Below are 17500 nucleotides of genomic sequence, written 5' to 3'. Positions count from 1 at the left end.
AGCACACGTGTGTTAGGAGAATGACTTCTTATGGGTTCTGGTCTCACAGGGGCTGTATCAGTGTGTGTGTGTGTGTGTGTGTGTGTCCGTGTCCGAGCACACGTGTGTTAGGAGAATGACTTCTTATGGGTTCTGGTCTCACAGGGGCTGTATCAGTGTGTGTGTGTGTGTGTGTGTGTGTCCGTGTCCGAGCACACGTGTGTTAGGAGAATGACTTCTTATGGGTTCTGGTCTCACAGGGGCTGTATCAGTGTGTGTGTGTGTGTGTGTGTGTGTCCGTGTCCGAGCACACGTGTGTTAGGAGAATGACTTCTTATGGGTTCTGGTCTCACAGGGGCTGTATCAGTGTGTGTGTGTGTGTGTGTGTGTGTCCGTGTCCGAGCACACGTGTGTTAGGAGAATGACTTCTTATGGGTTCTGGTCTCACAGGGGCTGTATCAGTGTGTGTGTGTGTGTGTGTGTGTGTCCGTGTCCGAGCACACGTGTGTTAGGAGAATGACTTCTTATGGGTTCTGGTCTCACAGGGGCTGTATCAGTGTGTGTGTGTGTGTGTGTGTGTGTCCGTGTCCGAGCACACGTGTGTTAGGAGAATGACTTCTTATGGGTTCTGGTCTCACAGGGGCTGTATCAGTGTGTGTGTGTGTGTGTGTGTGTGTCCGTGTCCGAGCACACGTGTGTTAGGAGAATGACTTCTTATGGGTTCTGGTCTCACAGGGGCTGTATCAGTGTGTGTGTGTGTGTGTGTGTGTGTCCGTGTCCGAGCACACGTGTGTTAGGAGAATGACTTCTTATGGGTTCTGGTCTCACAGGGGCTGTATCAGTGTGTGTGTGTGTGTGTGTGTGTGTCCGTGTCCGAGCACACGTGTGTTAGGAGAATGACTTCTTATGGGTTCTGGTCTCACAGGGGCTGTATCAGTGTGTGTGTGTGTGTGTGTGTGTGTCCGTGTCCGAGCACACGTGTGTTAGGAGAATGACTTCTTATGGGTTCTGGTCTCACAGGGGCTGTATCAGTGTGTGTGTGTGTGTGTGTGTGTGTCCGTGTCCGAGCACACGTGTGTTAGGAGAATGACTTCTTATGGGTTCTGGTCTCACAGGGGCTGTATCAGTGTGTGTGTGTGTGTGTGTGTGTGTCCGTGTCCGAGCACACGTGTGTTAGGAGAATGACTTCTTATGGGTTCTGGTCTCACAGGGGCTGTATCAGTGTGTGTGTGTGTGTGTGTGTGTGTCCGTGTCCGAGCACACGTGTGTTAGGAGAATGACTTCTTATGGGTTCTGGTCTCACAGGGGCTGTATCAGTGTGTGTGTGTGTGTGTGTGTGTGTCCGTGTCCGAGCACACGTGTGTTAGGAGAATGACTTCTTATGGGTTCTGGTCTCACAGGGGCTGTATCAGTGTGTGTGTGTGTGTGTGTGTGTGTCCGTGTCCGAGCACACGTGTGTTAGGAGAATGACTTCTTATGGGTTCTGGTCTCACAGGGGCTGTATCAGTGTGTGTGTGTGTGTGTGTGTGTGTCCGTGTCCGAGCACACGTGTGTTAGGAGAATGACTTCTTATGGGTTCTGGTCTCACAGGGGCTGTATCAGTGTGTGTGTGTGTGTGTGTGTGTGTCCGTGTCCGAGCACACGTGTGTTAGGAGAATGACTTCTTATGGGTTCTGGTCTCACAGGGGCTGTATCAGTGTGTGTGTGTGTGTGTGTGTGTGTCCGTGTCCGAGCACACGTGTGTTAGGAGAATGACTTCTTATGGGTTCTGGTCTCACAGGGGCTGTATCAGTGTGTGTGTGTGTGTGTGTGTGTGTCCGTGTCCGAGCACACGTGTGTTAGGAGAATGACTTCTTATGGGTTCTGGTCTCACAGGGGCTGTATCAGTGTGTGTGTGTGTGTGTGTGTGTGTCCGTGTCCGAGCACACGTGTGTTAGGAGAATGACTTCTTATGGGTTCTGGTCTCACAGGGGCTGTATCAGTGTGTGTGTGTGTGTGTGTGTGTGTCCGTGTCCGAGCACACGTGTGTTAGGAGAATGACTTCTTATGGGTTCTGGTCTCACAGGGGCTGTATCAGTGTGTGTGTGTGTGTGTGTGTGTGTCCGTGTCCGAGCACACGTGTGTTAGGAGAATGACTTCTTATGGGTTCTGGTCTCACAGGGGCTGTATCAGTGTGTGTGTGTGTGTGTGTGTGTGTCCGTGTCCGAGCACACGTGTGTTAGGAGAATGACTTCTTATGGGTTCTGGTCTCACAGGGGCTGTATCAGTGTGTGTGTGTGTGTGTGTGTGTGTCCGTGTCCGAGCACACGTGTGTTAGGAGAATGACTTCTTATGGGTTCTGGTCTCACAGGGGCTGTATCAGTGTGTGTGTGTGTGTGTGTGTGTGTCCGTGTCCGAGCACACGTGTGTTAGGAGAATGACTTCTTATGGGTTCTGGTCTCACAGGGGCTGTATCAGTGTGTGTGTGTGTGTGTGTGTGTGTCCGTGTCCGAGCACACGTGTGTTAGGAGAATGACTTCTTATGGGTTCTGGTCTCACAGGGGCTGTATCAGTGTGTGTGTGTGTGTGTGTGTGTGTCCGTGTCCGAGCACACGTGTGTTAGGAGAATGACTTCTTATGGGTTCTGGTCTCACAGGGGCTGTATCAGTGTGTGTGTGTGTGTGTGTGTGTGTCCGTGTCCGAGCACACGTGTGTTAGGAGAATGACTTCTTATGGGTTCTGGTCTCACAGGGGCTGTATCAGTGTGTGTGTGTGTGTGTGTGTGTGTCCGTGTCCGAGCACACGTGTGTTAGGAGAATGACTTCTTATGGGTTCTGGTCTCACAGGGGCTGTATCAGTGTGTGTGTGTGTGTGTGTGTGTGTCCGTGTCCGAGCACACGTGTGTTAGGAGAATGACTTCTTATGGGTTCTGGTCTCACAGGGGCTGTATCAGTGTGTGTGTGTGTGTGTGTGTGTGTCCGTGTCCGAGCACACGTGTGTTAGGAGAATGACTTCTTATGGGTTCTGGTCTCACAGGGGCTGTATCAGTGTGTGTGTGTGTGTGTGTGTGTGTCCGTGTCCGAGCACACGTGTGTTAGGAGAATGACTTCTTATGGGTTCTGGTCTCACAGGGGCTGTATCAGTGTGTGTGTGTGTGTGTGTGTGTGTCCGTGTCCGAGCACACGTGTGTTAGGAGAATGACTTCTTATGGGTTCTGGTCTCACAGGGGCTGTATCAGTGTGTGTGTGTGTGTGTGTGTGTGTCCGTGTCCGAGCACACGTGTGTTAGGAGAATGACTTCTTATGGGTTCTGGTCTCACAGGGGCTGTATCAGTGTGTGTGTGTGTGTGTGTGTGTGTCCGTGTCCGAGCACACGTGTGTTAGGAGAATGACTTCTTATGGGTTCTGGTCTCACAGGGGCTGTATCAGTGTGTGTGTGTGTGTGTGTGTGTGTCCGTGTCCGAGCACACGTGTGTTAGGAGAATGACTTCTTATGGGTTCTGGTCTCACAGGGGCTGTATCAGTGTGTGTGTGTGTGTGTGTGTGTGTCCGTGTCCGAGCACACGTGTGTTAGGAGAATGACTTCTTATGGGTTCTGGTCTCACAGGGGCTGTATCAGTGTGTGTGTGTGTGTGTGTGTGTGTCCGTGTCCGAGCACACGTGTGTTAGGAGAATGACTTCTTATGGGTTCTGGTCTCACAGGGGCTGTATCAGTGTGTGTGTGTGTGTGTGTGTGTGTCCGTGTCCGAGCACACGTGTGTTAGGAGAATGACTTCTTATGGGTTCTGGTCTCACAGGGGCTGTATCAGTGTGTGTGTGTGTGTGTGTGTGTGTCCGTGTCCGAGCACACGTGTGTTAGGAGAATGACTTCTTATGGGTTCTGGTCTCACAGGGGCTGTATCAGTGTGTGTGTGTGTGTGTGTGTGTGTCCGTGTCCGAGCACACGTGTGTTAGGAGAATGACTTCTTATGGGTTCTGGTCTCACAGGGGCTGTATCAGTGTGTGTGTGTGTGTGTGTGTGTGTCCGTGTCCGAGCACACGTGTGTTAGGAGAATGACTTCTTATGGGTTCTGGTCTCACAGGGGCTGTATCAGTGTGTGTGTGTGTGTGTGTGTGTGTCCGTGTCCGAGCACACGTGTGTTAGGAGAATGACTTCTTATGGGTTCTGGTCTCACAGGGGCTGTATCAGTGTGTGTGTGTGTGTGTGTGTGTGTCCGTGTCCGAGCACACGTGTGTTAGGAGAATGACTTCTTATGGGTTCTGGTCTCACAGGGGCTGTATCAGTGTGTGTGTGTGTGTGTGTGTGTGTCCGTGTCCGAGCACACGTGTGTTAGGAGAATGACTTCTTATGGGTTCTGGTCTCACAGGGGCTGTATCAGTGTGTGTGTGTGTGTGTGTGTGTGTCCGTGTCCGAGCACACGTGTGTTAGGAGAATGACTTCTTATGGGTTCTGGTCTCACAGGGGCTGTATCAGTGTGTGTGTGTGTGTGTGTGTGTGTCCGTGTCCGAGCACACGTGTGTTAGGAGAATGACTTCTTATGGGTTCTGGTCTCACAGGGGCTGTATCAGTGTGTGTGTGTGTGTGTGTGTGTGTCCGTGTCCGAGCACACGTGTGTTAGGAGAATGACTTCTTATGGGTTCTGGTCTCACAGGGGCTGTATCAGTGTGTGTGTGTGTGTGTGTGTGTGTCCGTGTCCGAGCACACGTGTGTTAGGAGAATGACTTCTTATGGGTTCTGGTCTCACAGGGGCTGTATCAGTGTGTGTGTGTGTGTGTGTGTGTGTCCGTGTCCGAGCACACGTGTGTTAGGAGAATGACTTCTTATGGGTTCTGGTCTCACAGGGGCTGTATCAGTGTGTGTGTGTGTGTGTGTGTGTGTCCGTGTCCGAGCACACGTGTGTTAGGAGAATGACTTCTTATGGGTTCTGGTCTCACAGGGGCTGTATCAGTGTGTGTGTGTGTGTGTGTGTGTGTCCGTGTCCGAGCACACGTGTGTTAGGAGAATGACTTCTTATGGGTTCTGGTCTCACAGGGGCTGTATCAGTGTGTGTGTGTGTGTGTGTGTGTGTCCGTGTCCGAGCACACGTGTGTTAGGAGAATGACTTCTTATGGGTTCTGGTCTCACAGGGGCTGTATCAGTGTGTGTGTGTGTGTGTGTGTGTGTCCGTGTCCGAGCACACGTGTGTTAGGAGAATGACTTCTTATGGGTTCTGGTCTCACAGGGGCTGTATCAGTGTGTGTGTGTGTGTGTGTGTGTGTCCGTGTCCGAGCACACGTGTGTTAGGAGAATGACTTCTTATGGGTTCTGGTCTCACAGGGGCTGTATCAGTGTGTGTGTGTGTGTGTGTGTGTGTCCGTGTCCGAGCACACGTGTGTTAGGAGAATGACTTCTTATGGGTTCTGGTCTCACAGGGGCTGTATCAGTGTGTGTGTGTGTGTGTGTGTGTGTCCGTGTCCGAGCACACGTGTGTTAGGAGAATGACTTCTTATGGGTTCTGGTCTCACAGGGGCTGTATCAGTGTGTGTGTGTGTGTGTGTGTGTGTCCGTGTCCGAGCACACGTGTGTTAGGAGAATGACTTCTTATGGGTTCTGGTCTCACAGGGGCTGTATCAGTGTGTGTGTGTGTGTGTGTGTGTGTCCGTGTCCGAGCACACGTGTGTTAGGAGAATGACTTCTTATGGGTTCTGGTCTCACAGGGGCTGTATCAGTGTGTGTGTGTGTGTGTGTGTGTGTCCGTGTCCGAGCACACGTGTGTTAGGAGAATGACTTCTTATGGGTTCTGGTCTCACAGGGGCTGTATCAGTGTGTGTGTGTGTGTGTGTGTGTGTCCGTGTCCGAGCACACGTGTGTTAGGAGAATGACTTCTTATGGGTTCTGGTCTCACAGGGGCTGTATCAGTGTGTGTGTGTGTGTGTGTGTGTGTCCGTGTCCGAGCACACGTGTGTTAGGAGAATGACTTCTTATGGGTTCTGGTCTCACAGGGGCTGTATCAGTGTGTGTGTGTGTGTGTGTGTGTGTCCGTGTCCGAGCACACGTGTGTTAGGAGAATGACTTCTTATGGGTTCTGGTCTCACAGGGGCTGTATCAGTGTGTGTGTGTGTGTGTGTGTGTGTCCGTGTCCGAGCACACGTGTGTTAGGAGAATGACTTCTTATGGGTTCTGGTCTCACAGGGGCTGTATCAGTGTGTGTGTGTGTGTGTGTGTGTGTCCGTGTCCGAGCACACGTGTGTTAGGAGAATGACTTCTTATGGGTTCTGGTCTCACAGGGGCTGTATCAGTGTGTGTGTGTGTGTGTGTGTGTGTCCGTGTCCGAGCACACGTGTGTTAGGAGAATGACTTCTTATGGGTTCTGGTCTCACAGGGGCTGTATCAGTGTGTGTGTGTGTGTGTGTGTGTGTCCGTGTCCGAGCACACGTGTGTTAGGAGAATGACTTCTTATGGGTTCTGGTCTCACAGGGGCTGTATCAGTGTGTGTGTGTGTGTGTGTGTGTGTCCGTGTCCGAGCACACGTGTGTTAGGAGAATGACTTCTTATGGGTTCTGGTCTCACAGGGGCTGTATCAGTGTGTGTGTGTGTGTGTGTGTGTGTCCGTGTCCGAGCACACGTGTGTTAGGAGAATGACTTCTTATGGGTTCTGGTCTCACAGGGGCTGTATCAGTGTGTGTGTGTGTGTGTGTGTGTGTCCGTGTCCGAGCACACGTGTGTTAGGAGAATGACTTCTTATGGGTTCTGGTCTCACAGGGGCTGTATCAGTGTGTGTGTGTGTGTGTGTGTGTGTCCGTGTCCGAGCACACGTGTGTTAGGAGAATGACTTCTTATGGGTTCTGGTCTCACAGGGGCTGTATCAGTGTGTGTGTGTGTGTGTGTGTGTGTCCGTGTCCGAGCACACGTGTGTTAGGAGAATGACTTCTTATGGGTTCTGGTCTCACAGGGGCTGTATCAGTGTGTGTGTGTGTGTGTGTGTGTGTCCGTGTCCGAGCACACGTGTGTTAGGAGAATGACTTCTTATGGGTTCTGGTCTCACAGGGGCTGTATCAGTGTGTGTGTGTGTGTGTGTGTGTGTCCGTGTCCGAGCACACGTGTGTTAGGAGAATGACTTCTTATGGGTTCTGGTCTCACAGGGGCTGTATCAGTGTGTGTGTGTGTGTGTGTGTGTGTCCGTGTCCGAGCACACGTGTGTTAGGAGAATGACTTCTTATGGGTTCTGGTCTCACAGGGGCTGTATCAGTGTGTGTGTGTGTGTGTGTGTGTGTCCGTGTCCGAGCACACGTGTGTTAGGAGAATGACTTCTTATGGGTTCTGGTCTCACAGGGGCTGTATCAGTGTGTGTGTGTGTGTGTGTGTGTGTCCGTGTCCGAGCACACGTGTGTTAGGAGAATGACTTCTTATGGGTTCTGGTCTCACAGGGGCTGTATCAGTGTGTGTGTGTGTGTGTGTGTGTGTCCGTGTCCGAGCACACGTGTGTTAGGAGAATGACTTCTTATGGGTTCTGGTCTCACAGGGGCTGTATCAGTGTGTGTGTGTGTGTGTGTGTGTGTCCGTGTCCGAGCACACGTGTGTTAGGAGAATGACTTCTTATGGGTTCTGGTCTCACAGGGGCTGTATCAGTGTGTGTGTGTGTGTGTGTGTGTGTCCGTGTCCGAGCACACGTGTGTTAGGAGAATGACTTCTTATGGGTTCTGGTCTCACAGGGGCTGTATCAGTGTGTGTGTGTGTGTGTGTGTGTGTCCGTGTCCGAGCACACGTGTGTTAGGAGAATGACTTCTTATGGGTTCTGGTCTCACAGGGGCTGTATCAGTGTGTGTGTGTGTGTGTGTGTGTGTCCGTGTCCGAGCACACGTGTGTTAGGAGAATGACTTCTTATGGGTTCTGGTCTCACAGGGGCTGTATCAGTGTGTGTGTGTGTGTGTGTGTGTGTCCGTGTCCGAGCACACGTGTGTTAGGAGAATGACTTCTTATGGGTTCTGGTCTCACAGGGGCTGTATCAGTGTGTGTGTGTGTGTGTGTGTGTGTCCGTGTCCGAGCACACGTGTGTTAGGAGAATGACTTCTTATGGGTTCTGGTCTCACAGGGGCTGTATCAGTGTGTGTGTGTGTGTGTGTGTGTGTCCGTGTCCGAGCACACGTGTGTTAGGAGAATGACTTCTTATGGGTTCTGGTCTCACAGGGGCTGTATCAGTGTGTGTGTGTGTGTGTGTGTGTGTCCGTGTCCGAGCACACGTGTGTTAGGAGAATGACTTCTTATGGGTTCTGGTCTCACAGGGGCTGTATCAGTGTGTGTGTGTGTGTGTGTGTGTGTCCGTGTCCGAGCACACGTGTGTTAGGAGAATGACTTCTTATGGGTTCTGGTCTCACAGGGGCTGTATCAGTGTGTGTGTGTGTGTGTGTGTGTGTCCGTGTCCGAGCACACGTGTGTTAGGAGAATGACTTCTTATGGGTTCTGGTCTCACAGGGGCTGTATCAGTGTGTGTGTGTGTGTGTGTGTGTGTCCGTGTCCGAGCACACGTGTGTTAGGAGAATGACTTCTTATGGGTTCTGGTCTCACAGGGGCTGTATCAGTGTGTGTGTGTGTGTGTGTGTGTGTCCGTGTCCGAGCACACGTGTGTTAGGAGAATGACTTCTTATGGGTTCTGGTCTCACAGGGGCTGTATCAGTGTGTGTGTGTGTGTGTGTGTGTGTCCGTGTCCGAGCACACGTGTGTTAGGAGAATGACTTCTTATGGGTTCTGGTCTCACAGGGGCTGTATCAGTGTGTGTGTGTGTGTGTGTGTGTGTCCGTGTCCGAGCACACGTGTGTTAGGAGAATGACTTCTTATGGGTTCTGGTCTCACAGGGGCTGTATCAGTGTGTGTGTGTGTGTGTGTGTGTGTCCGTGTCCGAGCACACGTGTGTTAGGAGAATGACTTCTTATGGGTTCTGGTCTCACAGGGGCTGTATCAGTGTGTGTGTGTGTGTGTGTGTGTGTCCGTGTCCGAGCACACGTGTGTTAGGAGAATGACTTCTTATGGGTTCTGGTCTCACAGGGGCTGTATCAGTGTGTGTGTGTGTGTGTGTGTGTGTCCGTGTCCGAGCACACGTGTGTTAGGAGAATGACTTCTTATGGGTTCTGGTCTCACAGGGGCTGTATCAGTGTGTGTGTGTGTGTGTGTGTGTGTCCGTGTCCGAGCACACGTGTGTTAGGAGAATGACTTCTTATGGGTTCTGGTCTCACAGGGGCTGTATCAGTGTGTGTGTGTGTGTGTGTGTGTGTCCGTGTCCGAGCACACGTGTGTTAGGAGAATGACTTCTTATGGGTTCTGGTCTCACAGGGGCTGTATCAGTGTGTGTGTGTGTGTGTGTGTGTGTCCGTGTCCGAGCACACGTGTGTTAGGAGAATGACTTCTTATGGGTTCTGGTCTCACAGGGGCTGTATCAGTGTGTGTGTGTGTGTGTGTGTGTGTCCGTGTCCGAGCACACGTGTGTTAGGAGAATGACTTCTTATGGGTTCTGGTCTCACAGGGGCTGTATCAGTGTGTGTGTGTGTGTGTGTGTGTGTCCGTGTCCGAGCACACGTGTGTTAGGAGAATGACTTCTTATGGGTTCTGGTCTCACAGGGGCTGTATCAGTGTGTGTGTGTGTGTGTGTGTGTGTCCGTGTCCGAGCACACGTGTGTTAGGAGAATGACTTCTTATGGGTTCTGGTCTCACAGGGGCTGTATCAGTGTGTGTGTGTGTGTGTGTGTGTGTCCGTGTCCGAGCACACGTGTGTTAGGAGAATGACTTCTTATGGGTTCTGGTCTCACAGGGGCTGTATCAGTGTGTGTGTGTGTGTGTGTGTGTGTCCGTGTCCGAGCACACGTGTGTTAGGAGAATGACTTCTTATGGGTTCTGGTCTCACAGGGGCTGTATCAGTGTGTGTGTGTGTGTGTGTGTGTGTCCGTGTCCGAGCACACGTGTGTTAGGAGAATGACTTCTTATGGGTTCTGGTCTCACAGGGGCTGTATCAGTGTGTGTGTGTGTGTGTGTGTGTGTCCGTGTCCGAGCACACGTGTGTTAGGAGAATGACTTCTTATGGGTTCTGGTCTCACAGGGGCTGTATCAGTGTGTGTGTGTGTGTGTGTGTGTGTCCGTGTCCGAGCACACGTGTGTTAGGAGAATGACTTCTTATGGGTTCTGGTCTCACAGGGGCTGTATCAGTGTGTGTGTGTGTGTGTGTGTGTGTCCGTGTCCGAGCACACGTGTGTTAGGAGAATGACTTCTTATGGGTTCTGGTCTCACAGGGGCTGTATCAGTGTGTGTGTGTGTGTGTGTGTGTGTCCGTGTCCGAGCACACGTGTGTTAGGAGAATGACTTCTTATGGGTTCTGGTCTCACAGGGGCTGTATCAGTGTGTGTGTGTGTGTGTGTGTGTGTCCGTGTCCGAGCACACGTGTGTTAGGAGAATGACTTCTTATGGGTTCTGGTCTCACAGGGGCTGTATCAGTGTGTGTGTGTGTGTGTGTGTGTGTCCGTGTCCGAGCACACGTGTGTTAGGAGAATGACTTCTTATGGGTTCTGGTCTCACAGGGGCTGTATCAGTGTGTGTGTGTGTGTGTGTGTGTGTCCGTGTCCGAGCACACGTGTGTTAGGAGAATGACTTCTTATGGGTTCTGGTCTCACAGGGGCTGTATCAGTGTGTGTGTGTGTGTGTGTGTGTGTCCGTGTCCGAGCACACGTGTGTTAGGAGAATGACTTCTTATGGGTTCTGGTCTCACAGGGGCTGTATCAGTGTGTGTGTGTGTGTGTGTGTGTGTCCGTGTCCGAGCACACGTGTGTTAGGAGAATGACTTCTTATGGGTTCTGGTCTCACAGGGGCTGTATCAGTGTGTGTGTGTGTGTGTGTGTGTGTCCGTGTCCGAGCACACGTGTGTTAGGAGAATGACTTCTTATGGGTTCTGGTCTCACAGGGGCTGTATCAGTGTGTGTGTGTGTGTGTGTGTGTGTCCGTGTCCGAGCACACGTGTGTTAGGAGAATGACTTCTTATGGGTTCTGGTCTCACAGGGGCTGTATCAGTGTGTGTGTGTGTGTGTGTGTGTGTCCGTGTCCGAGCACACGTGTGTTAGGAGAATGACTTCTTATGGGTTCTGGTCTCACAGGGGCTGTATCAGTGTGTGTGTGTGTGTGTGTGTGTGTCCGTGTCCGAGCACACGTGTGTTAGGAGAATGACTTCTTATGGGTTCTGGTCTCACAGGGGCTGTATCAGTGTGTGTGTGTGTGTGTGTGTGTGTCCGTGTCCGAGCACACGTGTGTTAGGAGAATGACTTCTTATGGGTTCTGGTCTCACAGGGGCTGTATCAGTGTGTGTGTGTGTGTGTGTGTGTGTCCGTGTCCGAGCACACGTGTGTTAGGAGAATGACTTCTTATGGGTTCTGGTCTCACAGGGGCTGTATCAGTGTGTGTGTGTGTGTGTGTGTGTGTCCGTGTCCGAGCACACGTGTGTTAGGAGAATGACTTCTTATGGGTTCTGGTCTCACAGGGGCTGTATCAGTGTGTGTGTGTGTGTGTGTGTGTGTCCGTGTCCGAGCACACGTGTGTTAGGAGAATGACTTCTTATGGGTTCTGGTCTCACAGGGGCTGTATCAGTGTGTGTGTGTGTGTGTGTGTGTGTCCGTGTCCGAGCACACGTGTGTTAGGAGAATGACTTCTTATGGGTTCTGGTCTCACAGGGGCTGTATCAGTGTGTGTGTGTGTGTGTGTGTGTGTCCGTGTCCGAGCACACGTGTGTTAGGAGAATGACTTCTTATGGGTTCTGGTCTCACAGGGGCTGTATCAGTGTGTGTGTGTGTGTGTGTGTGTGTCCGTGTCCGAGCACACGTGTGTTAGGAGAATGACTTCTTATGGGTTCTGGTCTCACAGGGGCTGTATCAGTGTGTGTGTGTGTGTGTGTGTGTGTCCGTGTCCGAGCACACGTGTGTTAGGAGAATGACTTCTTATGGGTTCTGGTCTCACAGGGGCTGTATCAGTGTGTGTGTGTGTGTGTGTGTGTGTCCGTGTCCGAGCACACGTGTGTTAGGAGAATGACTTCTTATGGGTTCTGGTCTCACAGGGGCTGTATCAGTGTGTGTGTGTGTGTGTGTGTGTGTCCGTGTCCGAGCACACGTGTGTTAGGAGAATGACTTCTTATGGGTTCTGGTCTCACAGGGGCTGTATCAGTGTGTGTGTGTGTGTGTGTGTGTGTCCGTGTCCGAGCACACGTGTGTTAGGAGAATGACTTCTTATGGGTTCTGGTCTCACAGGGGCTGTATCAGTGTGTGTGTGTGTGTGTGTGTGTGTCCGTGTCCGAGCACACGTGTGTTAGGAGAATGACTTCTTATGGGTTCTGGTCTCACAGGGGCTGTATCAGTGTGTGTGTGTGTGTGTGTGTGTGTCCGTGTCCGAGCACACGTGTGTTAGGAGAATGACTTCTTATGGGTTCTGGTCTCACAGGGGCTGTATCAGTGTGTGTGTGTGTGTGTGTGTGTGTCCGTGTCCGAGCACACGTGTGTTAGGAGAATGACTTCTTATGGGTTCTGGTCTCACAGGGGCTGTATCAGTGTGTGTGTGTGTGTGTGTGTGTGTCCGTGTCCGAGCACACGTGTGTTAGGAGAATGACTTCTTATGGGTTCTGGTCTCACAGGGGCTGTATCAGTGTGTGTGTGTGTGTGTGTGTGTGTCCGTGTCCGAGCACACGTGTGTTAGGAGAATGACTTCTTATGGGTTCTGGTCTCACAGGGGCTGTATCAGTGTGTGTGTGTGTGTGTGTGTGTGTCCGTGTCCGAGCACACGTGTGTTAGGAGAATGACTTCTTATGGGTTCTGGTCTCACAGGGGCTGTATCAGTGTGTGTGTGTGTGTGTGTGTGTGTCCGTGTCCGAGCACACGTGTGTTAGGAGAATGACTTCTTATGGGTTCTGGTCTCACAGGGGCTGTATCAGTGTGTGTGTGTGTGTGTGTGTGTGTCCGTGTCCGAGCACACGTGTGTTAGGAGAATGACTTCTTATGGGTTCTGGTCTCACAGGGGCTGTATCAGTGTGTGTGTGTGTGTGTGTGTGTGTCCGTGTCCGAGCACACGTGTGTTAGGAGAATGACTTCTTATGGGTTCTGGTCTCACAGGGGCTGTATCAGTGTGTGTGTGTGTGTGTGTGTGTGTCCGTGTCCGAGCACACGTGTGTTAGGAGAATGACTTCTTATGGGTTCTGGTCTCACAGGGGCTGTATCAGTGTGTGTGTGTGTGTGTGTGTGTGTCCGTGTCCGAGCACACGTGTGTTAGGAGAATGACTTCTTATGGGTTCTGGTCTCACAGGGGCTGTATCAGTGTGTGTGTGTGTGTGTGTGTGTGTCCGTGTCCGAGCACACGTGTGTTAGGAGAATGACTTCTTATGGGTTCTGGTCTCACAGGGGCTGTATCAGTGTGTGTGTGTGTGTGTGTGTGTGTCCGTGTCCGAGCACACGTGTGTTAGGAGAATGACTTCTTATGGGTTCTGGTCTCACAGGGGCTGTATCAGTGTGTGTGTGTGTGTGTGTGTGTGTCCGTGTCCGAGCACACGTGTGTTAGGAGAATGACTTCTTATGGGTTCTGGTCTCACAGGGGCTGTATCAGTGTGTGTGTGTGTGTGTGTGTGTGTCCGTGTCCGAGCACACGTGTGTTAGGAGAATGACTTCTTATGGGTTCTGGTCTCACAGGGGCTGTATCAGTGTGTGTGTGTGTGTGTGTGTGTGTCCGTGTCCGAGCACACGTGTGTTAGGAGAATGACTTCTTATGGGTTCTGGTCTCACAGGGGCTGTATCAGTGTGTGTGTGTGTGTGTGTGTGTGTCCGTGTCCGAGCACACGTGTGTTAGGAGAATGACTTCTTATGGGTTCTGGTCTCACAGGGGCTGTATCAGTGTGTGTGTGTGTGTGTGTGTGTGTCCGTGTCCGAGCACACGTGTGTTAGGAGAATGACTTCTTATGGGTTCTGGTCTCACAGGGGCTGTATCAGTGTGTGTGTGTGTGTGTGTGTGTGTCCGTGTCCGAGCACACGTGTGTTAGGAGAATGACTTCTTATGGGTTCTGGTCTCACAGGGGCTGTATCAGTGTGTGTGTGTGTGTGTGTGTGTGTCCGTGTCCGAGCACACGTGTGTTAGGAGAATGACTTCTTATGGGTTCTGGTCTCACAGGGGCTGTATCAGTGTGTGTGTGTGTGTGTGTGTGTGTCCGTGTCCGAGCACACGTGTGTTAGGAGAATGACTTCTTATGGGTTCTGGTCTCACAGGGGCTGTATCAGTGTGTGTGTGTGTGTGTGTGTGTGTCCGTGTCCGAGCACACGTGTGTTAGGAGAATGACTTCTTATGGGTTCTGGTCTCACAGGGGCTGTATCAGTGTGTGTGTGTGTGTGTGTGTGTGTCCGTGTCCGAGCACACGTGTGTTAGGAGAATGACTTCTTATGGGTTCTGGTCTCACAGGGGCTGTATCAGTGTGTGTGTGTGTGTGTGTGTGTGTCCGTGTCCGAGCACACGTGTGTTAGGAGAATGACTTCTTATGGGTTCTGGTCTCACAGGGGCTGTATCAGTGTGTGTGTGTGTGTGTGTGTGTGTCCGTGTCCGAGCACACGTGTGTTAGGAGAATGACTTCTTATGGGTTCTGGTCTCACAGGGGCTGTATCAGTGTGTGTGTGTGTGTGTGTGTGTGTCCGTGTCCGAGCACACGTGTGTTAGGAGAATGACTTCTTATGGGTTCTGGTCTCACAGGGGCTGTATCAGTGTGTGTGTGTGTGTGTGTGTGTGTCCGTGTCCGAGCACACGTGTGTTAGGAGAATGACTTCTTATGGGTTCTGGTCTCACAGGGGCTGTATCAGTGTGTGTGTGTGTGTGTGTGTGTGTCCGTGTCCGAGCACACGTGTGTTAGGAGAATGACTTCTTATGGGTTCTGGTCTCACAGGGGCTGTATCAGTGTGTGTGTGTGTGTGTGTGTGTGTCCGTGTCCGAGCACACGTGTGTTAGGAGAATGACTTCTTATGGGTTCTGGTCTCACAGGGGCTGTATCAGTGTGTGTGTGTGTGTGTGTGTGTGTCCGTGTCCGAGCACACGTGTGTTAGGAGAATGACTTCTTATGGGTTCTGGTCTCACAGGGGCTGTATCAGTGTGTGTGTGTGTGTGTGTGTGTGTCCGTGTCCGAGCACACGTGTGTTAGGAGAATGACTTCTTATGGGTTCTGGTCTCACAGGGGCTGTATCAGTGTGTGTGTGTGTGTGTGTGTGTGTCCGTGTCCGAGCACACGTGTGTTAGGAGAATGACTTCTTATGGGTTCTGGTCTCACAGGGGCTGTATCAGTGTGTGTGTGTGTGTGTGTGTGTGTCCGTGTCCGAGCACACGTGTGTTAGGAGAATGACTTCTTATGGGTTCTGGTCTCACAGGGGCTGTATCAGTGTGTGTGTGTGTGTGTGTGTGTGTCCGTGTCCGAGCACACGTGTGTTAGGAGAATGACTTCTTATGGGTTCTGGTCTCACAGGGGCTGTATCAGAGAAGCAGAACCAATAGGATATATGCGTGTGCCCAACATGGATGCTTATTTATTTAGATAGACAGACAGATGACATGGAGGGGTGGATAGATGACAGATAGATGATAGATTGATAGATAGATAGATAGATAGATAGGTAGATAGATATAGAGGAGAGATAGATATTGATAACAGAGAGATGATACATAGATGATAAAAGAGAACAGATAGATAATACATAGATGACAGAAGATATGGATAATGGATGGAAAATGAATAAATAGGTGGGTGGGTGGGTGCCTGGCTGGATAGATGGATGGATGGATGGCTGGCTGGATGGATGGATGGATGGATAGTGGAAGGTGTAGGCGGATGGATAGATGGGTGGATGGATGGATGGATAGATAGTAGATGACAGGTGAGATAAAAGGGTGGATGAATGGGTGGGTGGATGGTAGATGACAGATGAGAAAAATGGATGGATGGATGGATAGAAGGTGGATGGATGGATAGACGGATAGATGGATGGGTGGATGGATAATTAAAGGTGTAGATGGATGGGTGGAGAGATGGCTAGGTAGGTAAGTAGAAATAGTGGGTAGATGGATAGATACATAGTAGATGGCAGATAAGATGAATGGATGGATGAATGGATGGATGGTTGGTAGATGACAGATGAAAAAAATGGATGGATGGGTGGATGGATGGATGGATAGATAGTAGATGATGGATGAGATAAAAGGATGGATGGATAGTTGAAAGTGTAGATAAATGGGTTGATGGATGGATGGATAGGTAGGTAGAAATAGTGGGTGGACAGATGGATAAATAGTAGTGACAGATGAGATGGATGGATGGATGGATGGATGGATTGATGGATAGTAGATAACAGATGAGATAAGTGGATGGATGGGTGGATAGTAGATGACAGATGAGATGAATAAATGGATGGAGAGATGGATAGGTAGGTAAGTAGAAATAGTGAGTGGGTAGATGGATAGATACATAGTAGATGGCAGATAAGATGAATGGATGGATGAATGGATGGATGGATAGTAGATGACAGATGAGATGGATGGATGGATGGACAGACGGACAGTAGATGACAGATGAGATGGATGGATGGATGGACAGACGGACAGTAGATGACAGATGAGATGGATGGATGGATGGACAGACGGACAGTAGATGACAGATGAGATGGATGGATGGATGGACAGACGGACAGTAGATGACAGATGAGATGGATGGATGGATGGACAGACGGACAGTAGATGACAGATGAGATGGATGGATGGATGGACAGACGGACAGTAGATGACAGATGAGATGGATGGATGGATGGACAGACGGACAGTAGATGACAGATGAGATGGATGGATGGATGGACAGACGGACAGTAGATGACAGATGAGATGGATGGATGGATGGACAGACGGACAGTAGATGACAGATGAGATGGATGGATGGATGGACAGACGGACAGTAGATGACAGATGAGATGGATGGATGGATGGACAGACGGACAGTAGATGACAGATGAGATGGATGGATGGATGGATGAATGGATGGATGGATAGTAGATGACAGATGAGATGGATGGATGGACGGACGGACGGACGGACGGACAGTAGATGACAGATGAGATATAAATAAATGGAGGGAGGGATGCGTGGGGGAGGATGGGAGGATGAAACGTGTTTGCTGGGTTGAACTGAACTCTCTGAACTCTCGAGCGTGGTCCCTGAGCAGGGGCTCTGGATGGTGCCTGAGAAGTAGGAAGAGTGGGGGGGGGGGCCCGACGTTCCCAGACCCGGAGAGGCAGCCAGACCCCGTGTCCCCTCAGGGTACAGCAACACAGAGCTGGCCAGCCGGTACCTGCCCTCGGGCGGCAAGTACTCCCTGCACCCCCTCATCGTCTACAACGACGAGCACACCTGGGACTTCTTCACGCAGCTGGAGTCCGCCGTCCGCGAGGGGACCAGCCGGCACCGCGGGGCTCAGGGGAGGACGGTGGACAGCCTGTTCCAGGTACCCCGACGGGGCCTTCCTCTCCCCGCACCTGCCACC

At 51.2% G+C, this 17500-nt stretch overlaps 1 protein-coding gene across 1 annotated transcript in view; it reads left to right on the top strand.

Annotated features, from left to right (window-relative positions):
* The window catches only part of ASMTL (acetylserotonin O-methyltransferase-like), a 49926-nt gene that overhangs the window by 24677 nt on the left and 7749 nt on the right, over positions 1–17500 (top strand). Inside the window, exon 7 of the mRNA XM_014537840.1 lies at positions 17277–17494. Coding sequence (XP_014393326.1) covers positions 17277–17494 — 218 coding nt within the window. The remainder of the gene's footprint in view (positions 1–17276; positions 17495–17500) is intronic.

The sequence above is a fragment of the Myotis brandtii genome, unplaced genomic scaffold (assembly GCF_000412655.1).
Source record: "Myotis brandtii unplaced genomic scaffold, ASM41265v1 scaffold1833, whole genome shotgun sequence".
In the NCBI taxonomy this organism is placed as follows: Eukaryota; Metazoa; Chordata; class Mammalia; order Chiroptera; family Vespertilionidae; genus Myotis; species Myotis brandtii.
This window is presented reverse-complemented; position numbering and strand designations above follow the sequence as displayed.